This window comes from Lampris incognitus, chromosome 17 (genome assembly GCF_029633865.1).
Source record: "Lampris incognitus isolate fLamInc1 chromosome 17, fLamInc1.hap2, whole genome shotgun sequence".
Taxonomy (NCBI): domain Eukaryota; kingdom Metazoa; phylum Chordata; class Actinopteri; order Lampriformes; family Lampridae; genus Lampris; species Lampris incognitus.
In genome coordinates, this window is record NC_079227.1 from 9489193 (window position 1) to 9506552 (window position 17360).

A 17360-nucleotide genomic window follows, 5' to 3' on the forward strand; every position below is an offset into this window, starting at 1 on the left:
AAATGGAAATCTTGGGATATGTTGACGGTCGGAGGAAGGGGGGGGACTACTACGGGGCGAACCTTGCGCCAAGCGCCGGAGAAAAACTTGCCGACCTGTTTGTGCCGCTGAAGCGCGGCGGACAAGCGATGTCGCCAAACACCAGTGGGAGGGACGCGACTGAACACCTCGTACAGACCAGGGTTTCTCAACCGGGGGTCCGCGGACCCCTAGTGGTCCGTGGTGTAATTGCAAGGGGTCCGTGAAAATAAAACATATTTTTAAAAAAAAGATCCTGACATTTATAGAAATAGGATTATTTTACTCAAATGTGACCGAGACCTTTATCTACCTAAACTATAAAGGGTAACAGGACTTCTTTCTCTAAATACATCTGTTTCACGAGTGTAATTTATTGTATTTCAATAAGAGATCTCGCTCCCGTTTGCATTGTTAAAAGTTACTGCATAAAAATCCTGTTGTTACATATATCTGAAAGTTACTGAATACATATTCTGTTCTGTTACATATATCTGAAAGTTACTGCATAAGAATTCTGTTTTGTTAACTATATCTAAGTTACAACTGAAAGCTCTTATTTTTGCCCCAAAGACTGAATAAATGCTATAATGCAATTTAAAATGCAGTTTCTACTGTTTCTATCAAATTGCAACCCCCCTCCCCCAAGATCAGGTGGAGGGGTCCTCAGGGTAGATCAAAAATACGCAGGGGTCCAGGACCACCACGGACCACTAGGGGTCCGCGGACCCCCGGTTGAGAAACACTGTACTAGATGACAACATCTGTGTCATCACCATCATCAACCACCACCTCTGAAAACGCCACAGTATGCAAATGTTAGGCACTCTCGGTGGCTCAGCTGAGGCTTGAATTATTCATTTACACCAAGACGACACCGCGTCACTTTTGCGCAAACGGCTCGAATCACATTGCTCCAACGTACAACATGGAGCCCCTCACCGGGAAAACGACGTCCCGCTGAAGGACTCGCAATACCGCCCCCTCCCTCCCCTCCCCCCACAACCCCCCCCCCCGTCTCATCAATAAATCAAAATCAAAGCGTGTAGTCATCAGCTCTTAACAGGCTGCGCAGTGGGGAACGCGCGAGGCCCCGAGCTCGTAGCGCACTGCACTGCGCGATGACTTCATGAGGTTAATCCCATTAGCCGCCATGTTCACGCACTAGACGCTAGAGCTGAAAATATCAATAGAGGGTTTTACTAGTTTTCCCGGAGCTGATTGCTAATCATTTTTTTAAAAAACAACAACGACCTCTCGCCGCTGTGAGTGACAGAACTATTGAACCGGTCGATAGCGGCCGGCGCTCGGGGCGGACGGGGAACGGCCTCACGTCGGTGCCTTTTAATAGCCTTAACCAATCCGGGTTGAGCTCAGCGAAGATCGACACGTTTCAGCACCAATCAAGCCCAGCGGTGGGCGGGATCCCGCGAAAAATAAATTCGCACCCGTTTAGCACTGGGGCAGAATTAGCTCTGGCTTTCCAAAACAACGCGGGTTCGACTTGTAACGGCACCGAAAGTGTGTGTGTGTGTACGTACCTGCACCGTAGCCCCCGACAGGCCGGCAACTTGGGCAGCAAAGTTTAGCCACCGATAAACAGCTCCAATTCAAGGCGAGCAACCCCGGTAAGGAGGCAAATGTGACGTTTGCGTTCCTTGGAAACGCACCAACAACCGACTTTTGGGAAAACGCCGCGTAATTATCTTCGCTCCCCGTCTAAAATCGCCTATCTTATGAGCAACGCCGAAACACTGTAGACTGACAAGCGAAGACAACTCGAGTTGCGGTGCCGGCTTGTTCCCAACTAGCGACGATGACGCTGGAACATTTGGCAGGTTTTATAGACGACGCCGGCACGACTGCCACCTGGTGGCGGGAGTAAATAAATCTGCCCGGTGTGCCAAACGACTTTTTTTTAATTTTTATCATTTGCTATTTTTCCGTTATTCATACGGAAAAAATACACTTTTTTTCAGCACAAGAATACTAAAACAATATTAGAACAAAAGCGCAATAAGGGTTTCTCATTAACGAGACGTAAGCGAGCGACAGAAACGGAGCCGTGCGTGAACCGGATGTAGAACCACTTCGACCGGGGTCACTGCGGCCATCAACAAATTGGCCACATGTGTCGGGAATGGATTCGTAGAGAACAGATGTGATAGTTTAGGGGGACCTTTTTTTCGCTAAAGGCTTTCCGAATATTATTTCAACATCCGACACAACCTATATTTATATGCTACACTGTCACGGGTGGGCGGTTTTCGTGTCGTCGCGTTTAATTTAACCCGCGAAGTTTGACAGTGGCAAGCTAAGTGTCCATGCATGCGCAATAATCCAGGTAAGAAAAATCACAGAAAGTTAAATCAGTTCATCTGGACACAGCGTTTGAGACAGAAACGTTTCCTAACTTACTAACCCGCAGTTGGCTATACTTTTATTAATTAACCGTTTTGTAAGAGTAGCAGTTAGTTTTTCGGATGGACCAAATATAACAACACCACAACACTAATACAATCAAAGAAAGTCAAACCAGTTCATCTGGACACAACGTTAAGTGACAGAAAGCAACTTTCTGTGATGGCTAGCCAAGTATTTCCCTACTGACAGTCTAGCCGGTGTCTCAAAGGACCACGTCAGTATCTGCATCCTATGTGTCATATTAGAAGATAATCTCTCTATTTCAGCCGAGCAAGAAGGTAATTGCTGTTCTGCCATATCCTATAAATTAATCCGTAACGTTTGTCTTCTATCTAGGTTGAAAAACAGCTACAATGACATCCTTGGCCCACCAGCTGAAGAGGCTCGCTCTGCCTCAGAGTGATCCCAGCCTGCTCACACGAAAGGAGGTTGCTTCCCTCCTCTTCGACCCAAAAGATGCTGCCACTATGGACAGAAGCACTTTCTACGCTCTCGGTGAGGCATCAGATTTGAATGATTAGATGGCCTATTAATTGTATGTTTTCCCCTGTGTTATCGTATGTCAATTGAGCCGTCGATGTTTGACTGGGATTGCTCTTTCCTGGGCATCCTTACATTTGAGACATTAAAAACACAGTGAATATAGTGTGTGGTTACATATTATGTCTCCACTTCTCTAATAACTTATTGGGCACCGCGCCTCTCATCCAAACGACGTATCTAATAGTAGTAACAACAACAACCGAATATCTGGAGCAAATGGCTGCAATCTGTGTCCTATTTGTTGTACTCCTGTTGGTTTTAATTCTGCTTTGACCCCAAACAATTTTGGCCTCTGAATGTGAGATCTCTGGGTAATACGTCCTTTATCATTAATGATTTTATTGTTTCTAATAATCTGGACTTTTTTTCAGAGATATTTTGTATTTGAGCAGTTAGTTCATGCATGTACATATATGATATGTGCTCATTTTTCAAGTACGCAAGTCCCTCCTCCACCTTCCCCATCCCTCTACTACTCAATAGGTGTTTAATAGTGAATATATATTAATTGTAAGATTAGCTAGTTGCACTAGCAAGGTAATGAATAAGGGGCAACCAGGTTTTTTCAAACAGTGAAAGTTTATCTTTTAAAATGTATTTTATTCTCTCCAGATGTAAGGTGTTTGACAGGTCGCTGAGCCACATCTTAGTAGTAGGGACCCCTTTTTCTTTCCAAAACAAAAGTGTTGTTGAGAGGCAGTCAGATTGGTCTGCATATCAGACCTTCTGAGAGCGATTAAAAGAGTGTCCAGTTCTAACTGGGTGTTGATCATTTTAGACAGTATCTCAAATATTTCTATCCAGTGGGTCTATATCTTTGGGCAAAGAGCAAAGCTATTTAGCAGAGTACCTTCGGCTGACATTTTTCACATGAGGGTGACACTTGGGGATAAATAATCTGGATTTTTCTATGATTACTGAGACATGGCTTCCCCCAGGGGACACTGTTCCCCTGATTGAGGCTATCTCCCCTGATTTTGCATATTTTCACATTCCCAGGCCCTCTGGTAGAGGGGGGTGGCCTAGCTGTTTTTTATAAGTTAGATCTTAAGTGCCACCCTGTTTTGGTAATTTTATCTCATTTGAGGTTTTATGTTTTTTAATCACAAGCCCTCCCCCTTTACTCTGCATCTTGATTTATTGGCCCCCTAAGTCAGTTAGTTTTATCTCCGAGTTCTCTGACCTTTTATCTATTGTCATGCCAAAATATGACAGGGTGCTTATTCTTGGCGATTTTAATATTCATGTGTGTTGTCCTTCCCATTCCCTCACCTTACATTTTTTGGATCTTATAGACTCTTTTAGCCTAATTCAATCTGTTAAAGGGGCCACACATTTCAAAGGCCACATCTTAGACCTTAGTACCAAGACAGCTCTAGTTAAGGTCACTAAAGACCTACTGCTGACTGCAGACAGAAGTGACTGCTCGATTTTAGTTCTTTTAGTCTTAAGTGCTGCCTTTGACACAGTCAGTCACAGCATCCTCTTACATCGTTTAGAGACTTGGGTTGGCATCAAGGGCTTGGCGCTTAGCTTATCATGCTCTTACCTCTTCAACAGAACTTTTTCTGTTGTTCTGGTTAACTCTACCTTCTTGGTGGCTCAGTTGAGTTGTGGTGCCCCTCAAGGCTCAGTTCTTGGCCCCCTTCTGTTTTCTATATACATGCCTGCCCCTTGGCCAGGTCATTCAAAATCACAATGTGTTTTACCATGGTTATGCTGACGACACTCAGTTATACATGCCACTAAAACCCACAGATCCTAAACGCCCTAGCAAATCTCACAACTTTCCTCTCTGACATTAAATCCTGGATGTCCGAAAATTTTCTCAAATTTAATGATGATGAGTCTGTGGTCGTTCTGTTCGGTCCCGAAAATTCCATCAGCCCTTTTGGTACTAATCTTGGTGGTGTGTCAGGTAGTCTTAAGCAGGCTGCTAGGAATCTTGGGGTAATATTCAATGCTAACGTCAGTTTTGATAATCAAATCAAACATGTTGTTCAGTCATGCTTTCTCCAGCTCAAGCTATCTCCAAAATTAGGTCATTTTTATCAGTTGCCAATCTGCAAAAAGTATTACATGCTTTTATCTATTCTCAGCTTGACTATTGTAATGCACTTTATTCTGGTATCAGCAATGGCTCCCTCCACCCTCTGCAGATGGTACAAAACGCCAATGCTTGGCTCAATACTAGGACAAAGAGACATGACCATCACTCCTGTGCTTGCCTCCCTACACTGGCTCCCTGTTATATTTCCAATTGATTTTAAAATTGTACTGCTCATTTTTAAGGCTTCAAATGGTCTTGCTTCTTCATACATTTGTGATTTATTGACTTGGAACATCCCCCCTCAACCATTAAGATCTTCAGATGGAGCCCTGCTAGTTGTTCCCAGGTCTTGGTTTGTCACAAAGGGTGATCAGGCTTTTACTGTTAGAGCCGCCACACTATGGAACTCTCTTCCCGTTGAACTAAGACAAACCAGTCTCTAGCTTCTTTTAAATCTCATCTTGAAACTTCTTATGAAAGCTTTTACAAATGTTGTGTTTATTTATTCAGTTCTTATTTTTACTCTTACCTCTTTGGTCTTACTCTTATTTTTGCCTTGTCTATTTTGTTTCTTGTTTTTTTGTTTGTGTTTTTTGTGAAGCACTTTGTAACATTGTTTTAGAAAAATGCTATATAAATTAAAATTATTATTATTATTGTCTCTTTTCATCTCCACTACATTTCTCTCCTCTAGGTTGCACAGGGCTAGAGGAGCTCTTGGGGGTTGAACCTGCATTTTTGGAATTCCAGAATACTCTATTCAACCAAGCCTCACTGACCTTAGAGAGAAGTATCCAATCTAAAAAGGTCAATGAGAAGTTGGATGCAGATGTCTCACTTTTCCTCACACGCCTCTCCCCTTACTTTCTCCTCAAGCCAGCTCAGAAGTGCATAGAGTGGCTTGTACACAGGTTTGCATTTTGTTTTTCTCCATCCAATGGCAGCAGCTGTTTCTATTCACATTTCATAACTCAATTTTCATCACACATTTATCGTTTATGTAGTTTGCATGCTAAGAGTTCTTGATGATAATTTTATGACATGACATGTTGTGATGCGAGATGCCTACAAAATAAACCTCATCGTCATATCCCCTCCCTCTGACCTACCTTTGCACTAACAGTGGAGCCAAATTTCTAAAAAGAGGCTTACAATAAGTGGCACAAATGACAGTTAGGTCAGATGTATTGGTAAACAGGACTTAAATTGGTTGGTTTACTTTTTGTGTATGTGTCATTTTTAGGTTCCATATCCAGCTGTACAATGTTGACAGTCTGCTGGCCTGTGCCCTGCCTTACCACGAGACAAATGTGTTTGTCAGGGTAGTCCAGCTGCTAAAGATCAGCGACCCTACCAACCGTTGGAACTGGCTGCATTGCCTACAGGTGTGTGTGTGTGTGTGTGTGTGTGTGTGTGTGTGTGTGTGTGTGTGTGTGTGTGTGTGTGTGTGTGTTTGCGGATCGGTGTGGATGAGTGTCTGTGTATCTTCATGTCTCCATTTATCGAAAAATCCCTTCATTTTGTCAGTTTTTTCCCCCTCTGTAAATTCAACAATGACCAGAATAAAGTGTTGTGTGAATACGTTTATTTATTTGAGGGCTTGAAAAACATTAAACTACATATTAAAGGGTAGGGGGTACACAAGTATGGTTTGGTAAAAGCTCTCAATGCTTTTAGATGTGTTTCACAGAAGCAAAGAAACAAACAGTTTACAACCTAATAAAGTAAATGACAAGAATGCTCTGCAAGGAAGAAAGCAGCTGTCAATCTTCCTTTATAATCCCATTCAAATGTCATTCCTTATTATTTTTACCATCCCAATTATATTCAAATTTTTAATGCTCAGATGTAGCCTATTATTTACGATGTCGCTATACACTGTATACACAGGCTTATGCGTTGCCAATTCCACTATCAGCATGTGGTTGTTATGCATTTTGCCCACCAGAGGGCAGTCCAACATCAGATTACTATAGCTTTGTTATTTTTCCATATGTTGACAGAAATTCAAAAACTTTCCACACATTGCTTCTTAAATGGTCAGGAGTGGTGATCTCCGTGGGTGCGTCGCTCTCTGCCATTTCTGATATTGTTACGTCAGAGCTTAACGTTGGACGTGAAATTGTGATTCAGAGTTGGACTCGGAAAACTTTAATGTTCATCACACATGACAAAAGCATTTCATCACTATATGGGCGAATGCCCGTTGTTCCGAAACCCCCAATAATAGTCCAAGAAGTGTCCCACTGGATTGAAAGCTCGTTCGTCTGGCAGCCCGTTATTCCTAAAACAAAAGGCTACTGCTCTGAAGGTCCGTTGTTCCAAAAATATACTCTCCCTGCAGTTTTGGTTGTTTGTTTTTTTTTTTTGCCCTTAATATCTTGGTGTATTTTGATGTGCAAACATGAAGATACCGTTGACTACTAATTCGCGTGAATAGAAGGTGTAACATTGAAAACACTTGTGAGAATGTCATCTCTATTTTACCAGAAATATCAGCTTTCCTGTATTCATCTCTGGCCAGTTCAGATAAGTGATTTGCAGTGACACTGGACAGGGCAGGTGTTCGACCAAAATCTGATCCATCAGATTATGTGACCAAGCCTTTATAGCATGTTTTTCAGACAGGGTATAGACAGGACGTTAGGGTTAATACTCCTGTCTGTGCCCCTGAGCAAGGCAATGGAAAGAAGTACTGGAGTTGGTCCCCGGGCGCTGCAGCTGCCCACTGCTCCAATACAATAGGATGGGTTAAATGCAGAGAACAAATTCATTATAAGAATACAATTCGTTGTAAGAATACAATGTCAAATACAGTGGCTTTCATTCATTCATTTGGCAGTCAGCTCGATGGTCGAATTTTTTTTTTTTGTGGATTTTTCTCCTTTTTTTTCTCCCCAATCATACCTGGCCAATTACCCCACTCTTCCGAGCCATCCCAGTTGCTGCTCCACCCCCTCTGCCGATCCGGGGCGGGGTGCTGACTACCACCTGCATCCTCCGATACATGTGGAGTCGCCAGCCGCTTCTTTTCAGCTGACAGTGAGGAGTTTCTCCAGGGGGACGTAGCACGTGGGAGGACCACGATATTCCCCTCAGTTTCCCCCTCCCTCCCCAAACAGACGCCCCGACCGACGAGAGGAGACGCTAGTTCAGCGACCAGGACACATACCCACATCCGGCTTCCCACCCGCAGACACGGCCAGTTGTGTCTGTAGGGCCGCCGATCCCCGTGTTGGTAGGCAACGGAATAGATCGCTATGCTACCTGGACACCTGAGACGGTTAATTTTTGACATGGATTTGGTGTGGTTAAGATTAAGTTAGGCATCTGGGGGAATGGCCGAAATAGCACATTTTAAGGGCAGGGTCACAGATTTTTGGTGTAACACCGGCAGTCACTGAACTAACAACTGCATGGAGAGTGTGTATTTTCAGAACAACGGGCCTTTGGAGCATTTGTTTTTGGTATAATGGGCTGTCAGACAAATGGCCCTTTGGTCCAATGGGACATTTTCCAGACTATTTGGAATAATGAGCCGTCGGAACAATGGCATGGCACCATCATATTTGAATGGTAATTTCAGCATTTGTTTGGTATTAATTTCTTTTACTATTCATATTCGACTCCCGAAATTCGTTCCAACGGCCCTAATGTCAACATTGTGCTTTGTGTTCAGAAACCGGGAGTGCCTTTAGCCAAAGGAACCCTAGTCACCCACTGCTACAAAGACCTGGGCTTTATGGACTTTATCTGCACCATAGTCACCAACTCAATCAAGGTATACTGTGTCTGTCACCTAACACTCTATATTAAACCAAATTAGACAGCTTAAAATGTGCTCATGTGAAATGTTGAACGAGATGTTAGAAAAGAACAAGTATCGGCCTTCAGTATTTGACTCATGTCACCACTGTCAATACACCTGTTTTAAATCATCTGTAGAATGTTTCCCAGAGCAGTTTCAAATGATATGCTGGCCAAGCTGGTTCTGTTCAGAATCCCTGGCCTTAATATTGCTAACTTGTTGTCCATTTTTTTATTGTAGGCCTACTCAGAACACTCTGAAAACTGTGCCCAGCTAAGAGTGATCTTCTCCTTCTATGCCTCTACCATTGTGCCAGCTCTGGATGCTGTAGAGAAAATCTCAGACACCATCATATCCAAACTACTTCCTTATGTTCAGAAGGTAGTCTCAGAGCGTTGACATCAGTCTATACCACTAAAACATCAATCTTTTTGATTTGTTGTTGATCATGTCTTTCTGTTTCCACTTAAGGGGCTAAAGTCATCTCTTGGAGACTACAAGGCTGCCACCTACATGATCATATGCCAGCTAGCAGTGAAAGTAGTCATGGAGGCTAGCCTAGTCGACACACTAGCCTCACAAATCAGCAAGTCCTTGGTCAAAGAGCCTGTACTGGCTAAAGAGGGCCTGGGATGTCTCATAGTCTTGCTGCAGAACCAAAAGGACAGCAAGATTGGACCCAGGTAAGTAACTACTAATGAAGATTTGGCAATCGTCCAATGGTTCATCACCATTTTCAGTTATAAACTGTATTACGAGCATCCTGATAGCATGGCGGTCTATTCCATTGCCTACCAACATGGGGCTTGCCGGTTCAAATCCCCATGTTACCTCCGGCTTGGTTGAGCGTCCCTACAAACAATTGGCTGTGTCTGCAGGTGGGGAGCCGGATGTGGGTATGTGCCTTGGTTGCTGCACTAGCGCCTCCTCTGGTCGGCCGGGGCACCTGTTCAGGGGGGAGGGGGAACTGGGGGGGGGATAGCGTGATCCTCCCACGCGCTACGCCCCCCTGGCGAAACTCCTCACTGTCACGTGAAACGAAGCGGCTGGCGACTCGACTCCACATGTATCGGAGGAGGCATGTGGTAGTCTGCAGCCCTCCCCGGATTGGCAGAGAGGGTGGAGCAGAGACTGGGATGGCTCAGAAGAGTGGGTTAATTGGCTGGATACAGCTGGGGAGAAAAAGGGGGGCGGGGGATAACTAAATAAATAAATTGTATTACTTTCACCACTAGACAGTGCAAGCACACAGTATTCCATCACCAGACTATGATATAACATTTCTAGTTTGTGTTGATAATGTGTTGCTGACATGGCATCTTAGAGCTTTCTGATGTGTTGTAATTAGTTAATTATCCATACCATATGTACTCATTGTCCATGCATGACTACAACATAATATTTTTAAGTTTAGCTTTTGTTTTCCCTGTCCTATTAGAGCCTTCAAACGCCTGTACTCCATGCCCTCCCTGGTCGTGACCCTGCAATCCATGGCAGTAGTCCATGATGTCAGTCCCCTGCTGAACTACCTGCTACCTCATCTGGTCCACGCTGTTATCAGTGCCAGTTCTGGTGAGACATGGCTGTACAATGTTGACAGAAAGATGTAGTGCATGTTGAAGCTGAACTGTAAGGATCTGTTGTCTTTCATCCGTCTACTACTGCAGTTTTCACACTTTATATATTTACTACTTGATGGAAATTATTAAGGCATTTATTACATTTATTTAATCGATAAAAACATAGAAAGGGAAAAAAAATCCATTTGCAGGTGAGACAAAAAGACTTCGATCAGCCCTTAGAAGCATCTCGACTGAGGACAGATTATTACAATTCAAAAACATGTTGACATCGTGAGAACAACTTATGAATTAATTACTTTTTTCCCTGTTTTATTCAGTACCAGCTGAAATGGAAACCGAAGAGCCCGAGTCTCAGGTCCCTAGTCACAGCTCTGTGTTTAAGGCCATCCTGCAGTCAATACCTCTGACCAAAGGCATGGACATTATAGTTTTGAGGTAAAAAAAAAACAAAACAGCCTCCATACACTAAAAAGTAAACTTATTTACGGGTCCACATTGCATTCGTGATGACATTTTCTCCATACGAGAAAAGGCTTGTGGGAATGTTTTGAAACTTTGCATCAAAAGTAAAAGATTTTTTTTATGGTTTTAGTTTTATGCAACAGTACATAACAGATGTGATTAAAAAAAAAAATCTTGTGCTTTTTAGAGAAATGTTGTATCTCATCACAGCCTGAAATTGTACTTGATGACCACAGCGCTGTGTTGATAAGAGTCCTGACAAATAGTGCAGCTTATCTGGATCACGCACATCTGATTATCTCCAGTTCCGTCTTACTCGACCAAAACTAGCCCAGTGGCTCATGAATGCATAGACAATATTTCCAGTAGTTGACAACATCTAGGTTCGTCATCAACTTGTTGTTTCATTCTTGGTAGTAAATTGGCAAACGCTCAGTACCAGAAGTACACTAAAACTGGTTAGTCTGTACAGTCAGTCACTTTGCCAGGTAAACTCGTATTCTGAGGTCTTTCTATCCTCTAAAAGTCCCCTTTAGTTGACTGGTTAGCGCAGTTGCCCGTGATGCGGGTGACCCAGGTTCGCATCCTGGCTGCGGTGGATTCCCGGCTGCCGCCTGAATTCGCCACATTGGTGTCAGAAGTGGGATAGTGAGACCGTGAGGCCATCGGAAGCACGTGCGCCCAGAGGTGTGAGGGATGTGGTATGCTGAAGCGTGGGGACACGCTTCCCAAAGGAGCGGGGGTAGTGTAACGACCACGGATAACTAAACTCGCTAGCCCTTGGCTGATGGGTCAGACCCTTTAGTTGACTAGTTAGCACAGTCGCCCATGGTGCGGGCGACCCGGGTTTGCGTCCCGGCTGCAGTGGATTCCCAGCTGCCCCCAGTGGCTGGCAAATTGTTGGATTTTCAGCCTTACAGACAATGTGGCCTCAAGATTATGATCTTACTTTCCTGCCATGGTTATGCTCCTATAGGCTCCTGCTTGATGAGTATCTGAGTCAGAGCCAGCTCTCTTCAGAGGACATCACAGCGCTCAATAAACGGCTGCTGCCTCTGATTCGACTGTTTGAATCCAAGTAAGTTTAAACTATTAACCTTCCGATCAGCAAACACAATGCCATAAAATTTAGCAAAATATTTAGCCTAATGTCAAGAAGGTAACAATACATACAATTCGACATTAACCAACCACAATGGGACAAACTTAAGTTAGATTTTGAGCCACAGTTAATTTGTCTGCTGTTGTCTTATCTCAAAACATCCTCTGTGTGAAATCTGTGGTTGTTCTGGACAGGTACTGCGGGGCTGTGGATCATGTTCTAGCAGGGCATGTCAGTGACATCACCAGTGCAGAGCAGAAACACCTCTTCCACCAGTTCATCTCTCTGTCTATGAGCAGCGGGAAGTTTCAGGTACTGTACGGGTTAGCGTACGTACATTGCAAAAAGTAAAATCTTAACAAGTGAAAATATCTTGTATTTGGTACAATAAGTCCAATATTGAGTAGCATTATCTTATTCCACTGGCAGATAATTTTGCTTATTTCAAGTTTTTTTTTCTCCTGATTTTAGTCAATTTAATCTTGTTTAAATTGACTAAAATCAGGAGAAAAAAAAACTTGAAATAAGCAAAATTATCTGCCAGTGGAATAAGATAATTCAAGATAATTCTACTCAATATTGGACTTGTTGTACCAAATACAAGTTATTTTCACTTGATAAGGTTTCATTTTTTGCAGTATATATACTACATGTGGTTATAGTGGGTGTGTGTACTCTACCAATATTCAGTGGTAATATATATTCATTACTAAGTAAATGCTGCCTCCCTGTTTTGTGCATAATGTGTTGTATGTCATCCTCTGTGTTTTAATATTCTGCTACAGCATGGCTCTCAATTTACTCAAAATGCTTTTAGGGGGCTTAGCCCCGAGTGTGAGCAATTTACGCGGCCGACCAGTAGCACAGGAAATGGGCCTAGTGAACAGAGTTTATGCGGTTCACAGCACCGGAGAGTTTGGCCTGCTCAGGACACAGTAGGTAAAAATAGTGCTAAGGGAGGACGCACAACTCTACACTGTCCATACACACACACACACACACCTACATCAAATCCAGTAGCCCATGCCTATTGTGTCTTAAATAGTAAAGTACAGTGACTTGAAGATCCACTCTCCGTGTCTTTTTTCCTGGCCGACACCCAAGGGTGAATGTCAGCTAGTTAATGCGACAACCAGTCCTAGACAGTCCCAGCCCTTAGCCATGGGGAGGGGTCAATCCAGGGATAGCTAGGATTGACTGGGTTCAACATGGTGGCCAGATATTGGCTTGTTATTTCATTTGATCGCCTAAAATCAAATATTTGAGAGATGCATTTTAAACATGAGCAAAGTCATTAACTTAGACACACTCATTTACACTTGCACCTGCATTTAATTTAGTATGTTAAAGTTTGGGTATGGCGGGCATCCGGGCAGCGTGGCGGTCTATTCCGTTGCCTACCAACACGGGGCTCGCTGGATCGCATCCCCGTGTTACCGCCGGCTTGGTCGGGCGTCCCTACAGACAATTGGCCGTGTCTGCAGGGAGGAAGCTGGACCCCGGGTATGTGTCCTGGTCGCTGCACTAGCACCTCCTCTGGTCGGTCGGGGTGCCTGTTCGAGGCTGGGGGCTGGGGGGGGAGGATAGTGTGATCCTCCCACGCGCTACGTCCCCTTGGCGACACTCCTCACTGTCGGCTCCACATGTATCGGAGGAGGCATGTGGTAGTCTGCAGCCCTCCCCGGATTTGCAGAGGGGGTGGAGCAGCAACCGGGACAGCTCGGAAGAGTGGGGTAATTGGCCGGATACAGTTGGGGAGAAAAGTGGGGGGGGTTGTGTGTGACCAGTACAATATTTTCCTGCACCATGGAGACATTGCTTTGAATAGTCATATTAGTAGCAATGACATGTGCTTCAGTTTTTAATATTCTTTTATTTGTTTTCACATTTGTTTTTATATCTTTAGTTTTTGTAATTTTTCCATTCTCTTGTTTTTATCTACGTATATGTCCTTTCTTTTTTGTGCAAAGCCTTGTTTTGTTAAGTGTGCTTCATGAATACGTTGGACTCATCCTGTGCCAGTTGCTTCAGGGTTTCTCTCTCGTTGTGTTTCCAGATCTTGGGCGACTCCAACACCTCGCTGCTTCTCAGCCTGCAGCACCCGCTGCCCTCAGTCAGGAGCATGGCTGTAGACCACCTGATGGCCGCCATCACCTCTGGAGACGTGAGTGAGCTTCCATCCAAAATAGACGAATAAATAAAACAACTTGACGTCTTAGCTGTTCTCTTCACTAAAGAAAACCTCCCCCTCTGATGTAAAATGTAGGTTTAGACTTGTTAATGATTTATTGACCACCCTATTTCATGTTAACTGGCATTTTATTTTTAATGCCTGGGAGTTGTAGCATGTAAAATATTTAAATGGTAAATAATTTATTATAGTAAAAGCAAAATAAAAGGCTCTTAAGACTCAAGACTTAAAAAAGTAAAGTCAGTTATGTGCTGTGCTTTGTGACTCCCGTGTCTGACTGAGTGGCTCTGTGACTGTGTTTGTATGTGACGCAGGAGAATCTGGATTACAACTTCCTGAAGGGAGCGGTGCTGGACAGGATGAAGGACGATGTACCAGAAGTTGTGGCTGTCACTCTGAAAGCCCTGGCGGTAAAATTAGATAGATTTTGTTGTCATAGGTAGTTGTGTGTGTGTGTGTGTGTGTGGGGGGGGGGGGGGGGCAGTTAACAAAAACCCTGTGGTTAGAAATCTGAGAGCCAGGCTCATTTGCTTTTGTTCATTCACAGGTCTACATGGATCGTTTGGATCCAGAAGAGACTGCCTCATGTTTACTGTTGCTGCTGGAGAGAACAGACCTCTCATCAGCTGGACAGTGGTTAGTAGAGCCCCCTCCCCCCCAACTCTCACTTATCTTCATCCAAACACAACATATCATGTTTACGGCGAGCGACCACGGCTTTGTTTCTTCCAGGCTCCCGGTGCTAAGGGAGGCAGTACGCCTGCTGGCTGACCCCAGACTGGGCAAGGAGAGTTCGAAGTTGGGGCAGCAGATAGGCTGGAGACTTTTGCCCTTCACGGTGATCACCAGCATGCAGCCGGACTCACCAGAGCTCCAGCTAGCCTCCTGTGTTGCCCAGTCACCCATCCTGGCTCATCACCCGCTCACGAAAGGCTGGTCTCAAGGTAACTGGTTGTACCGGTTTACCACCGTGTCGGTTTGTTAAAACCTCTTGGCGTCCTTTTTGTTGTACAAATGTCTCTTTTGAAGTTTGAAGCTGAAGTTTATTCGGACAAATGGTCGAATTACTGATGTTAATCTTCCAAATTTCATATATAGTGCCTTTTTTAAAACCAGCCACTAAACAAACTGCAACTGTACTCTGTAGTCTCTACACCATTAGACTGGCTATTACTGCATGCTTTGCTGTCTCTCCCCACAGAGCTGGAGAAAGGGATGAAGAGATGCAGTGAACCAGACTTCCTGGGCTCTGTAAATCAGTGCCTTATCTCCACTCTATCCAAGAACCTTGCCAGCTTGGAGCGCCTCTCCAAACGCGATGCTGTGAGTGAGGATTTCCTCTTAAACGGACACACACAGACTTAGGTTTCTGGTAGTCAGCTGAGCTATTAGTAGCTCTGCAGAGGTCTGGGATGGAGTGTTTAGGCAATGGTTATCAATAATTACAATCCTCCTACCGTGTTGTAAAGGTGATCACAATCAACAGAAATGTGCAGCCTTTTCTTCCCAAATGTTTTTTGTTCTCTCCCATGCACAGTTGAATTTCACCACACAGTGGACAGACATTTTCTTCCTTATACTGGTCTCCAAACATAACATGGCTGTCATTGTGTCATTTGGGCGGCACGGCGGCGCAGTGGTTAGCGCTGTCACCTTCCAGCAAGAAGTTCCTGGGTTCGAACCACGGGGTTGTCCAACCTTGGGGGTCATCCCAGGTCATCCTCTGTGTGAAGTTAGCATGTTGTCGCTGTGTCTGCGGTGGGTTTTCTCCGGGTGCTCTCCGGGTTTCCTTCACCATCAAAAAAGATGTTAGGGTTAGCACTCCTGTCTGTGCCCCTGACCGAGGCGTGGCAAGACTAACTGGAGTCGGTCCCTAGGTGCTGCACGGCGGCTACCCACTGCTCCTAGCTACACAGCTAGTATGGGTTAAATGCAGAGTGTAATTTCCCTATGAGGATCAACAGAGTACATCAAAATCAGCCTAGTCAGTCGTTTGTCACTCCTCTACCTCAGTTGGAGAAGTTGGCGCTGTCGTTGGATCAGCTGCGTGGCTCTGGTCTGAGAGAGCGGACGGCTTTCCTGGTTCTCACCCAGACACTGCTCGAGGGGCTGGGACAGCTGAGCGACACCCATCATTTCCTCACCGCGCAGAAGGTCTACTCTCTGCTGGAGCCCCCCCTACTGGAAGCCACCAAGGAGGACGCCCCTCAGGTTGGAAATGGAGTAGAACCTTAAACACATATATCTTATCATAATGTGATATCAGTATTTTGACAAAGATAGATAACTTCGGTTTTAATTAAGCTGGATGTAATCCAAGTAATTTTCAACCGTAAGGAAAACTTGGTTTGTTGGCGGCAATTGTAAAGAAATCGCACAGTCACTCGCCACATCACATCACAGTTTAAATTTTAAACTTTAAGTTTAGTAAATCAGCACTTAACAAGGAATTTGACTCACATCAAACACATCTCATGTCAGGTTTTTTTTCCATGAGCTAGTTTTTTTCCTTTGATTTTTTTTTCTTTTCATTTTAATTATGTCCTTCGGTTCCTTTGTATTCTCTCTGACACCACTGAATATGACTCTTTAACAATCTATCCATCATCATGATGTTTATGCTTTCATACTGCCCTACAATCACTGTGTAAATGTTGTTTTCACATATTTAAACTTTATATACCTTAACTTGAATTTTCACACATTGTCACTCTGGTGCCTTTCAACCAAACCCAGTTGAAACCCCAAATTCTCCCCTCTCGGTGTGTCTGTCTGTCTCGGTGTAACACAGGGTGCTGAGGGGCAGGTTGCTGCTCCTGTCTCTTTCTCGGAGGCCCTGGCTCTCTACATCCAGATTGGGAGGGCTGGATGGGGCCCGTTGGAGAACAGGGGCATAGAATACAGACTGGTTCTGCCCTCACTGCTGCGATGCTTCATCTCTTCTCTCAAGTGTCCGGACACATTCGTCAAAGGTAAAATAAAAATCTCTTTACAAGCATGTCTGACTGGACTGCATTTACTATGTTAAAGGCCTACCATGTCACCCATAGTAAATATAAAAAATGGTCACCTGTTTTTTTAAACATGTAAGCTCTATTACAATAATTTTCTGTTGCACTTTAGGAAAGATTTATATTTTGGAATAGTGCAGTGCAACCACAATTATGTGTTAAATGCTT

At 44.1% G+C, this 17360-nt stretch overlaps 1 protein-coding gene across 1 annotated transcript in view; it reads left to right on the forward strand.

Moving 5' to 3' along the window:
* The first annotated feature begins 2174 nt into the window (after window positions 1-2174).
* The window catches only part of heatr1 (HEAT repeat containing 1), a 41248-nt gene continuing 26062 nt past the window's right edge, over window positions 2175-17360 (forward strand). The window contains exons 1-18 of the mRNA XM_056297034.1: window positions 2175-2362; window positions 2779-2937; window positions 5730-5946; window positions 6279-6420; window positions 8715-8816; window positions 9084-9224; window positions 9315-9526; window positions 10282-10428; window positions 10796-10861; window positions 11865-11966; window positions 12185-12302; window positions 14047-14154; window positions 14496-14591; window positions 14729-14817; window positions 14914-15125; window positions 15383-15504; window positions 16195-16392; window positions 16973-17153. Coding sequence (XP_056153009.1) covers window positions 2796-2937; window positions 5730-5946; window positions 6279-6420; window positions 8715-8816; window positions 9084-9224; window positions 9315-9526; window positions 10282-10428; window positions 10796-10861; window positions 11865-11966; window positions 12185-12302; window positions 14047-14154; window positions 14496-14591; window positions 14729-14817; window positions 14914-15125; window positions 15383-15504; window positions 16195-16392; window positions 16973-17153 — 2395 coding nt within the window. The 5' untranslated portion in view covers window positions 2175-2362; window positions 2779-2795. The remainder of the gene's footprint in view (window positions 2363-2778; window positions 2938-5729; window positions 5947-6278; window positions 6421-8714; window positions 8817-9083; window positions 9225-9314; window positions 9527-10281; window positions 10429-10795; window positions 10862-11864; window positions 11967-12184; window positions 12303-14046; window positions 14155-14495; window positions 14592-14728; window positions 14818-14913; window positions 15126-15382; window positions 15505-16194; window positions 16393-16972; window positions 17154-17360) is intronic.